This window comes from Ornithorhynchus anatinus, chromosome 1 (assembly GCF_004115215.2).
Source record: "Ornithorhynchus anatinus isolate Pmale09 chromosome 1, mOrnAna1.pri.v4, whole genome shotgun sequence".
NCBI classification, from domain to species: Eukaryota; Metazoa; Chordata; class Mammalia; order Monotremata; family Ornithorhynchidae; genus Ornithorhynchus; species Ornithorhynchus anatinus.
The window spans coordinates 176,359,149-176,371,248 of NC_041728.1; the positions used below are offsets into that span (position 1 = coordinate 176,359,149).

General features: G+C 46.0%; 1 protein-coding gene across 1 annotated transcript in view; it reads left to right on the forward strand.

The window, feature by feature from the left end:
• Positions 1-12,100, forward strand: part of CNTNAP5 (contactin associated protein family member 5) — a 746,584-nt gene that overhangs the window by 662,979 nt on the left and 71,505 nt on the right. Inside the window, exon 19 of the mRNA XM_029075794.2 lies at positions 109-333. Coding sequence (XP_028931627.1) covers positions 109-333 — 225 coding nt within the window. The remainder of the gene's footprint in view (positions 1-108; positions 334-12,100) is intronic.

The following is a 12,100-nucleotide window of genomic DNA, read 5'->3' on the forward strand; positions in this document are numbered from 1 at the left end:
ATGTGGAGAATTTTATGTGTGAACTGGTGTTTTAGGCTTAAAGTGGAATCTCTTGAATCTGCAAGCATAATGAGGGAAATTCCCCCTTTTCTTTGTTTTGCATTTCAGAGGTTTCTGCAATGTTTGAAGCCGGGACTTCAGTGACTTATGTCTTTCAAGAGCCTTACCCTGTGACGAAGAACTCTAGCTTTTCTTCCTCAGCCATTTACACCGACGCTGTTCCATCTAAGGAAAACATTGCATTGAATTTTCTCACCGCACAGGCTCCAGGTCTCCTCCTCTATATCAACTCATATTTGCAAGATTTCTTGGCTGTGCTCCTCCTTAAGAATGGTAAGTGCTCCTACCCTCGGGTAAATACCGACTCTGCAGCAGCGTGACCTAGTGGATAGAGCAAGGCCTGGGAGTCCGAAGGTCCTGGGTTCTAATCCCAGCTCTGACACTTGTTTGCTGGGTACTCTTGAGCAAGTCCCTTCACTTCTCTGTGCCTCAGTTACCTTATCTGTAAAATGGGGATTGAGACTCTGTGTACCCCATGTGGGACAGAGACTGTGTCCAAACCTATTAACTTGCATCTGCCCAACTCTTAGTACAGTGCCTGGCACATAGTAAATGCTTGACAAATACCATTAAAAAAACCAAAAAACTCTGCAGATACAGTTATTCTAGGAACCACTCAGAATTCCAATCAGTCCTCAACTGGCTGCCTTCTCCTCAGTACTACTGATTTTAAAATTTTTACAAAAACTCCTAGTCACCATTCTGATTTATGGCCCTTAATTTTTATTCGGAGACACAACCGCCTCTCAGCCAAAGCCTCATGTACTTGGACTTTAATTTGCCTCCACTCTAAAGGAATAATTTTTAGCATTTCTGTCACATTGCAATCTATTAGGTGTAAAGGAAAGATCCTAATGAAAACTGGAAATTTGGAAGAGCTCTTGGTCCATGTATAGTTTGTCAATCAATCATTGTGCAGAGCATTTTCTTCTATGCATTTTTTTATTCTACTTTTGTGTGTTCTCTGTTTACTTTCTTTCTATCACAAGTCACCTTTTCTGTTTTTCCCTGTTGGACTTGATCTAAGGAATTGTAATTAGAGATCTGTGTGTCTCGAGCCCAGTTTTACCAGAGATTGGTTCCTTGACTTGGATCAAGTCATGTCAGACACCTCACAGAGGTGAGGTGGGAAAATGGGTACTATCTGTTTTGCGATGTGCCTCGTGAAGATCTAGTAGATGAAACCTCTGGTGAAATGGCCTACTGAACCTAGAGAGGATAAAAGGGGAGGGTGACTCAACGGTTTTCAGCTATATTAAGAGTTGTTGAATGAAGGTAACTCAGGGCTTAAAGTCAAATTGTCTCTGAATGGAACATAGATGACAAGCAGACTCTCTGTGGGAAGGAAGGAGCAGAAAGGAATGAAGGCCAGGGTGTCGAGAAAGCAGGCATTCTTGGAAGAGGGGGAGGCAAGATAACCTCTGAAGAAGCAGCGTGGTCCAGTGGATAGAGTACAGGCCTGGGAGTTGGAAGGACCTGGGTTCTAATCCCAGCTCCTCCACTTCTCTGTTGTGTAACCTTGGGTATGTCCCTTGATTTCTCTGGGCTTCAGTTTTCTCATCTGTAAAATGGGAATTGAGACTGGGAGCTCTATGTGGGACAGGGACTGTGTTCAACCCCATTATCTTGTATCTACCTCAGTGCTTAATACAGTGCCTGACAATAGTAAAGCACACTTAATAAATACCACAATTATTATTATCATTATGATGTCGGGAAAGCATCTTAGGGCCTCTGGGTAGCATGAAATTGAAGTAGTAATAGTAGTAGTAATAGTAGTAATTCTATTTATTTTTATTAATGATGTATACATCCATAATTCTCTTTATTTATAATGATGTCCCTGTTGCATGTTTACTTGTTTTGATGTCTGTCTCCCCCATTCTAGACTGTGAGCACGTTGTGGTCAAGGATTGTCTCTATGTGTTGCTCAATTGTATTTTCGAGTGCTTTGCACATAGTAAGCGCTCAATAAATACGATTGAATGAATGATTGAATAAATAATAATAATAGTAGTAGTACTAGGAGTAGGAGGTTCTCCTCCTATCTTTCTGGCCACTGATTCTCAATCTCTTTTGCGGGCTCCACCCATTCCCTATCCCTGGGTGTCCCTCAAGTTTCAGTTCTGAGCCTCTTTGTATTCTCCATCTACACCTACTCCCTTCGAGAACTTATTTGCTCACCTGGTGCAGATGACACCCAAGTCTACATTTCCAGCCCTGATCTCTTTCCCTCTCTGCAGTCTCACATTTCCTCCTGCCTTTCAAGACATCGCTACTTGGATCACTTCCTGGTCATCTCAAACTTAATATGGCTAAAACTCAATTTCTTATCTTCCCACTCAAAAGCTGTCTTCTGGCTCACTTTCCCATCACTGTTGATGATGCCACCAACCTTCTTGTCTCACAGGCATGTAACCTTGGCATTACCTTTGACAGCTCTCTATCATTCAACCCACATATTCAAGCCAGCTCTAAGTCCTGTCAGTTCTGCCTTCACAACACTGCTAAAATCTGCCCCTTCCTCTTCATCCAAGCTGCTACCAAATTGCTGAAAGCAATTATCCTATCCTGCCTTGAGCCTCCCTTGCCTACACTGAGAAGCAGCGTGGTTTATTGGAAAGAGCATGGGCTTGGGAAGCTCTGCCATGTATCAGCTGTGAAACTTTGGACCAGTCACTTAACATCTCTGTGTCTCAGTTACCTCATCTGTAAAAAGGGGATTAAGACTGTGAGCCCCACATGGGACAACCTGATTACCTTGTACCTACCCCAGCTCTTAGAACAGTGCTTGGCATATATAAGCGCTTAATAAATACCATTATGGTTATTATTATTATTATTACCTCTCTGCCTCCTGTTTCTCCCCTCTCCAATCTATTCTCCATTCTGATGCCTGATTCATTTTCCTTCAAAAACGTTCAGACCATGTTTCCCCACTCCTAATGTTAACCTTCTCACTATACCTCTATTTCATTTGTCTCACCACTGACCTCTCGCCCACATCCTACCTTTGGCCTGGAATGCCCTCCAGCCTCATATCAGACAGATAATTAATCTCTTCCACTTCAAAGCCTTATTGAAGGCCCATCTCCTCCAAGAATCCTTCCCTGACTAAGCCCTCCTCTCCTCTTCCCTCACTTCCTTCTGCAGTGCCCTGACATGCTCCCTTCATTTTTTCTCCCTCCCATCCCCTCAGCACATATGTCTATATCTGTAATCCATTAATTTATCTATTTATGCATATTAATGTCTTTCTCCCCCACTGGACTGTGAGATTATTGAGGGTAGGGAATGTGTCTTTTTGTTGTTGTACTATCCCAAGAGCTTACTGAGTCCAGTGCTTTGCACAAAGTAAGAGCTCAATGAATATGATAGAAGGAATGAATGAAGGAATTATGCAGTAGGATTACCAGGAGTAGAGGTTCTACTAATAAAAATAATAGGGATAGTGGTAATAGTAGTTGTAGTAGTAGAAATAATAATAAAATTGTGGTGTTTGTGAAGCACTTACTGTGTCCTAGGCACGTTACTAAGTGCTGGGGTGGGTACAGACAAATCATGTTGGGCACAGTCCATGTCCCACACGGGGCTCACAGTCTTAATCTCCATTTTCCAAGTGAGGCAGCTGAGTTTTACTAATAGCTCTGGCATTTTTTGATTACCCAAATGGTATGGTGTGGGTATTAAGCGTTTGGATAGTACAGGATGAAGAAGTGATTCGTCCTTTCCCACTCTAATGGGGAAGGCAAACCAAACAAAATATTTACAAGTGTGGTCAGAATAAATGCTAAATAAATGATAAGGAAGGAGCATGGTCTAGGGGAAGGAGCACAGGTCAAGGAGCCAGAGCATCTGGGTTCTAACGCTGGCTCAGTCACTTGCCTGCTGTGTGACCTTGGGCAAGTCACTTAAATTCCCTAGGCCTCAGTTTCCTCATCTATAAAATGGGGATTCAACACCTATTCTTTCTCTTTCTTAGATTCTGAACCCCATTTAGAATAGGAATTATTTCTGATCTGCTTATCTTGTACCTACCCCAGCATTAGTACACTGCTTGGCCCATAGTAAGTGCTTAGTAAATTTGATGATTATTATTATATTATCATTATTAAAGTACCCACAAACACATCCCTGCTCACTCATTCATTCAAGTGTATTTATTGAGCACTTACTGTATGCAGAGCACCGTACTAAGCACTTGGGAGACTACAAAATAACAGTAAACAGACACGTGCTCTGCCCACAGTGAGCTTACAGTCTAGAGGGGGAGAGTCAAGGAGGGTGTAAATCATATCATAATTTCTCAAGATGGCAGAAGGGTTGATATGGCTTGGGATGATAGAAAATGAATCAGGGAAAACTTCATGAAAGAGGTGGGATTTTAGGAGGGGTTTGAATGTGGGGGGATCTGGGGTCTGTCTGATGGTGGGAAGGGAAAGGCAGGCCATCCCTGGGGCAGAGACCTCCAACAACAGGATATCGGGTTGGAGGAGCCTCCCCAGGCCCCCCCGAGCTATCCCCCACCTGCCCATGCCACCATTGCTTTGGGGAAACCCTTCCAGGACTCATATTTCTATCAGAGCTAAGTTGGCATCATTCCCAACACCAATGCAGCTTTTCTCCAATTCGAGTGAATTCATTAATTCAATCATATTTATTAAGCCCTTTCTGTATGCAGAGCACTGTATTAAGCCCTTGGCAGAGTACAATATAACAATAAACAGACATATTCCCTGCCCACAATGAGTTTAAGGTCTAGAGAATGAACTTACACTCTAAAGGAACACAGAATGAAGGGGAAAAGGCTTAAATAAAGGTTAAGGATTTAAATTAAAGCAAAAGAAGAATTAATTAATCACGAGAGTTATTGAATAATTGAATGGTGACCCAGGGAAGCTGCAGAGTAGCTTTCTTCGGACACCTTTAAAAATGGGAGATCATCTTATTAAGAAGCAGTGTGGCCTACTGGAAAGAGCATGGGCCTGGGAGTCAGGAATCCTGGGTTCTAATCCTAGCTCTGTTTGCTGTGTGTCCTGGGGCAAGTCACTTAATTTTTCTGTGCCTCAGTTTCCTCAACTGTAAAATAAGGATTGGACATCTGTTCTCCCTCCTGCTTAAGACTATGAACCCCATACAGGATAGGAACTGTATCCAACCTAATTTAAAAAAGAACATGTTGGTATTTGTTAAGTGCTTACTATGTGCAGAGCATTCATTCATTCAATAATATTTATTGAGCGCTTACTATGTGCAGAGCACTGAACTAAGCTCTTGGGATGAACAAGTCGGCAACAGATAGAGACAATCCCTGCCGTTTGACGGGCTTACAGTCTAATCGGGGGAGACGGACAGACAAGAACAATGGCAATAAATAGAGTCAAGGGGAAGAACATCTCGTAAAAACAATGGCAACTAAATAGAATCGAGGTGATGTACAATTCATTAACAAAATAAATAGGGTAATGGAAATATATACAGTTGAGTGGACGAGTACAGTGCTGTGGGGATGGGAAGGGAGAGGTGGAAGAGCAGAGGGAAAAGGAGAAAAAGAGGGTTTAGCTGTGGAGAGGTAAAGGGGGGGTGGCAGAGGGAGTAGAGGGAGAAGAGGAGCTGAGTCTGGGAAGGCCTCTTGGAGGAGGTGAGTTTTAAGTAGGGTTTTGAAGAGGGAAAGAGAATCAGTTTGGAGGAGGTGAGGAGGGAGGGCGTTCCAGGACCGCGGGAGGACGTGACCCAGGGGTCGACGGCGGGATAGGCGAGACCGAGGGACGGTGAGGAGGTGGGCGGCAGAGGAGCGGAGCGTGCGGGGTGGGCGGTAGAAAGAGAGAAGGGAGGAGAGGTAGGAAGGGGCAAGGTGATGGAGAGCCTTGAAGCCTAGAGTGAGGAGTTTTTGTTTGGAGCGGAGGTTGATAGGCTACCACTGGAGTTGTTTAAGAAGGGGAGTGACGTGCCCAGATCGTTTCTGCAGGAAGATGAGCCGGGCAGCGGAGTGAAGAATAGACTGGAGCGGGGCGAGAGAGGAGGAAGGGAAGTCAGAGAGAAGGCTGACACAGTAGTCTAGCCAGGATATAACGAGAGCCCGTAGCGGTAAGGTAGCTGTTTGGGTGGAGAGGAAAGGGCGGATCTTGGCGATATTGTAAAGGTGAAACCGGCAGGTCTCGGTAACGGATAGGATGTGTGGGGTAAACGAGAGAGACGAGTCAAGGATGACACCGAGATTGCGGGCCTGAGAGACGGGAAGGATGGTCGTGCCATCCACGGTGATAGAGAAGTCTGGGAGAGGACCGGGTTTGGGAGGGAAGATGAGGAGCTCAGTCTCGCTCATGTTGAGTTTTAGGTGGCGGGCCGACATCCAGGTGGAGACGTCCAGGAGGCAGGAGGAGATGCGAGCCTGAAGGGAGGGGGAGAGGACAGGGGCGGAGATGTAGATCTGCGTGTCATCTGCGTAGAGATGGTAGTTAAAGCCGTGAGAGCGAATGAGTTCACCGAGGGAGTGAGTGTAAATGGAGAACAGAAGAGGGCCGAGAACTGACCCTTGAGGAACTCCAACAGTTAAAGGATGGGAGGGGGAGGAGGGTCCAGCGAAGGAGACCGAGAATGACCGGCCAGAGAGGTAAGAGGAGAACCAGGAGAGGACAGAGTCCGTGAAGCCAAGGTGAGATAAGGTATGGAGGAGGAGGGGATGGTCGACAGTGTCAAAGGCAGCAGAGAGGTCAAGGAGGATTAGAATGGAGTTGGAGCCATTGGATTTGGCAAGAAGGAGGTCATGGGTGACCTTAGAGAGAACAGCCTCGGTAGAGTGGAGGGGACGGAAGCCAGATTGGAGGGGGTCTAGGAGAGAATGGGAGTTAAGGAATTCTAAGCATCGATTGTAGATGACTCGTTCTAGGATTTTGGAAAGGAAGGGTAGTAAGGAGATAGGGCGATAACTGGAGGGGGAAGTGGGGTCAAGAGCAGGTTTTTTTTAGGATGGGGGAGACGTGGGCATGTTTGAAGGCAGCGGGGAAGGAGCCATTGGAGATTGAGTGGTTAAAAATAGAAGTTAAGGAAGGGAGGAGGGCAGGGGCGATGGTTTTAAGAAGGTGAGAGGGAATGGGGTCCGAGGCGCAGGTGGAGGGGGTGGCACTTGCGAGGAGGGAGGAGATCTCCTCTGAGGATACTGCAGGGAAGGATGGGAAAGTAGGGTAGAGGGTTGGTGGGGGGGAGGGGAGAGGCGGAGGGGTGACTTTGGGGAGCTCAGACCTGATTGTGTTGATTTTTGTGAGGAAATAGGTGGCCAGATCATTGGGGGTAAGAGACGGGGGAGGGGGAGGAACAGGGGGCCTAAGGAGAGAGTTAAAGTCCGGAACAATCGGCGGGGGTGACGGGCATGGGTGTCGATGAGGGAGGAGAAGAAGTTTTGCCTGGTGGAGGAGAGGGCAGAGTTAAGGCAGGAAAGGATAAATTTGAAGTGTGTGAGGTCGGCTTCGTGCTTGGACTTTCGCCAGCAGCGCTCCGCAGCTCGAGCATAGGAGCGTAGGAGGCGGACAGAGGAGGTGATCCAGAGCACTGTTCTAAGCGCTGGGGGAGATACAGGGTAATCAGGTTGTCCCACATGAGGCTCACAGTTAATCCCCATTTTACAGATGAGGTAACTGAGGCACAGAGAAGTTAAATGACTTGCCCACAGTCACACAGCTGATGAGTTGCAGAGCCGGGAGTCGAACTAATGATCTCTGACTCCAAAGCCCAATCATCACTTTGAACAGTGTTTGACACGTGGTAAGCATTTAACAAATACCATGAAAATTAAAAAAATCTAAGATTAATTAGTTGAACTCATGCCTGCAGGCAGGGGATGGACTAAATTATGACTATTACTGACATTATTATAGTTATGATTGTTGTTAAACTCTTTAACATCAATATTAAACAACAATATTGTTAATATTGCTAGTATTAAACCCTTTACTATGTGCTGGGATAGATACCAGATTATGACACTGAACACAGTCCACTTCCTATATGGAGCTTTCAATCCATTTTATCCCCAGTTTATAGTTGAGAAGCAGCTTTGTTTAGTGGATGGAGCATGGGCCTGGAAGTCAGTAAGACCTGGATTCTAATCCCAGCTCCGCCACTAGTCTGCTGTGTGACCTAGGGCTAGTCTCTCAATTTATCTGGGCCTCACTTCCCCGATCTGTAAAATGGAGATTGAAACTCTGAGCCCCATTTGGGACATGGACTGTGTCCAACCTAATTAGCTAGTATCTAACCCAACACTTAGTACAGTATCTGGCACATAGTAAGCACTTGACAAATACCATAAAAGAAAATGAGGAAGCTGAAGCCCAGTGAGGGAAGGTGACTGGCTCCAGGTCACACACGAAGCCAGGGGCTGAGCTGGGACTCCTGGCTTCCAATCTCATTCTCTTTCACCTAGGAAACTGATCTGTTGCCACGCTGAGATTCTGGAATTCCAAATGTTTCTGTTACTCTACAACTACTGTACTTCAGTGTAACTCTCATAAATAACTTGCTTCTCACTGATGATATCTGATGCTTTTCTTTTTGCTCCACATATTCTGTGAAAGAGCTTGTTGCCTTAAATCTGCTGTTTTCCCCTTTCATCATTTGTAGCTCTTGTTCTCCTGGTAGCTAAGATAAAAGAGGCAACATTATTCAACTTGCTCTAAAAGAATACCCTATCATGAACCATCTCATAACTGGCCCAGAATCTCATTTTTCTTCAGCTTTCCCAGGCTTATCTTTCAATCTTCCCTTCCCAGTTCAGGAGCCATCCCTTTTCAATTCAATAACTTCTTCTGTATCCATGCCATTTACATCACACATTCCTGGGTGACATTTACAGTCACGAGTTTATCATGAAGATGAACATGGGTTAAGGAGAGAACGAGTCTCTTCAAAGTCAACCCTCAAACATTCATGTTAGATTGAGCTATAGTTAGAGCATCTAGGTGCTTTGAAAGTGTGTTTCTTCAACGATTAATTCTTCAGTTATCCCTGGTTAGTCATGGAACAACTGGTCTCAGTGAGCTTTGGAGCAATTCCCCTGCCCTGAACACTGCCCTAAAGAAATCAATCAATGGGGAAGCAGCATGGCTCAGTGGAAAGAGCCTGGGCTTCGGAGTAAGAGGTCATGGGTTCGACTCCCGGCTCGGCCACTTGTCAGCTGTGTGACTGTGGGCAAGTCACTTAACTTCTCTGTGCCTCAGTTACCTCATCTGTAAAATGGGGAAGGAGATTGTGAGCCTCATGTGGGACAACCTGATTACCCTGTATCTACCCCAGCGCTTAGAATAGTGGTCTGCACATAGTAAGCGCTTAATAAATACCAACATTATTATTATTAGTATTTACTGAATGCTTACTGAATGCAGAACAGTACTAAGTGCTCAGGAGAATGTGATACAAGTTTGGTAGACACGTTCCCTGCCCACAAGGAGCTTACAGTCTATAGTGGGGAGAAAGCTAACAGAGGAAAGCTTCCTTAAATTTCTCTAAGGAACCTTCTCTGAGGGAGGCAGGCTGCCTTCCCGAGGATGCTGAGAACCCCCATAATCTCCCCACCTACCCAGCCTACCCTACCCTCAATCAATCAGTCAATGATATTTATTCAGTGCTTATTATGTGCAGAACACTGGACTAAGAGCTTGAGAGAATGCCATACAACAAAGTTGGAAGATAGAGTCTTCATTCATTCATTCAGTTGTATTTATTGCTTACTGTGTGCAGAGCTCTGTACTAAGCACTTGGGAGAGTATGATAACAATAACCAGGCACATTCCCTGTCCACAATGAACTTCAGTCCATGCCCATGAGGGACTTATGGACTTCAGGGTGAGACAGCTATTAAAATAGATTAGGAATGGGGAAAAATTAAGAGTATAAGAATATTTACAAAAGTACTGTGGGGCTGGGATTGAGTATCAAGATGCTTAAGGGGTACACATCCAAAAACCTCGATACCAGGAGACTATTCCAATTCTCTCCTAGACCCCCTCCAATCTGGCTTCCGTCCCCTCCACTCTACCGAGACTGCTCTCTCTAAGATCACCCATGACCTCCTTCTTGCCAAATCCAGTGGCTCCTACTCCATTCTAATCCTCCTTGACCTCTCTGCTGCCTTTGACACTGTCGACCATCCCCTCCTCCTCCATATCTTATCTCACCTTGGCTTCACGGACTCCGTCCTCTCCCGGTTCTCCTCTTACCTCTCTGGCCGGTCATTCTCGGTCTCCTTCGCTGGAGCCTCCTCCCCCTCCCATCCTTTAACTGTTGGAGTTCCTCAAGGGTCAGTTCTTGGCCCTCTTCTGTTCTCCATTTACACTCACTCCCTCGGTGAACTCATTTGCTCTCACGGCTTTGACTACCATCTCTACGCAGATGACACGCAGATCTACATCTCCGCCCCTGTCCTTTCCCCCTCCCTTCGGGCTCGCATCTCCTCCTGCCTCCTGGACGTCTCCACCTGGATGTCGGCCCGCCACCTAAAACTCAACATGAGCGAGACTGAGCTCCTCATCTTCCCTCCCAAACCCAGTCCTCTCCCAGACTTCTCTATCACCGTGGATGGCACGACCATCCTTCCCGTCTCTCAGGCCCGCAATCTCGGTGTCATCCTTGACTCGTCTCTCTCGTTCACCCCACACATCCTATCCGTTACCAAGACCTGCCGGTTTCACCTTTACAATATCGCCAAGATCCGCCCTTTCCTCTCCACCCAAATGGCTACCTTACTATTACAGGCTCTCGTTATATCCCGGCTAGACTACTGTGTCAGCCTTCTTTCTGACCTCCCTTCCTTCTCTCTCGCCCCGCTCCAGTCTGTTCTTCACTCCGCTGCCCGGCTCATCTTCCTGCAGAAATGATCTGGGCATGTCACTCCCCTTCTTAAACAACTCCAGTGGTAGCCTATCAACCTCCGCTCCAAACAAAAACTCCTCACTCTAGGCTTCAAGGCTCTCCATCACCTTGCCCCTTCCTACCTCTCCTACCTTCTCTCTTTCTACCACCTACCCCGCACGCTCCGCTCCTCTGCCGCCCACCTCCTCACCGCCCCTCGGTCTCGCCTATCCCGCCGTCGACCCCTGGGTCACGTCCTCCCGCGGTCCTGGAACGCCCTCCCTCCTCACCTCCTCCAAACTGATTCTCTTCCCTCTTCAAAACCCTACTTAAAACTCACCTCCTCCAAGAGGCCTTCCCAGACTCAGCTCCTCTTCTCCCTCTACTCCCTCTGCCATCCCCCCTTTACCTCTCCGCAGCTTAACCCTCTTTTTCCCCTTTTCCCTCTGCTCCTCCACCTCTCCCTTCCCATCCCCACAGCACTGTACTCGTCCGCTCAACTGTATATATTTTCGTTACCCTATTTATTTTGTTAATGAATTGTACCTCGCCTCGATTCTATTTAGTTGCCATTGTTTTTACGAGATGTTCTTCCCCTTGACTCTATTTATTGCCATTGTTCTCGTCTGTCCGTCTCCCCCGATTAGACTGTAAGCCCGTCAAACGGCAGGGATTGTCTCTATCTGTTGCCGACTTGTTCATCCCAAGCGCTTAGTACAGTGCTCTGCACATAGTAAGCGCTCAATAAATACTATTGAATGAATGAATGAATGAATGAATGAACTATTTGCAGTTGTTTGCAATAATTACACATGCCTATACCCATGACTCATTTAATTCTGTTAGAGTAAGCATTTGGGATGCAGGGAAATCAACTTCTATTTCCAGCTATCTCAACATCATCCCCATCCAAAGCACTTATTTTGTGCAGGAAATTGCATTGAACAGTTGGAAACATACAATAGAAGGAAAAATTGCAGTCCCTGTCCTCAAAGAGTTTACAGTCTAAAAGGGCAGAAAAGTAGGCCCACACTGCAAGCATAAAAGAGGACAAAGAGTAAGAGCATAGATACAATGGTTAAATATAAAGGGAATAAATAAAAGAATAAATAAATAAAGAATAAGAATAAAGCTGGGTACACATGAGGACTGAGAGTGGATCATGGGATGAGATGTGCCTGAGTTAAGCTCGTCG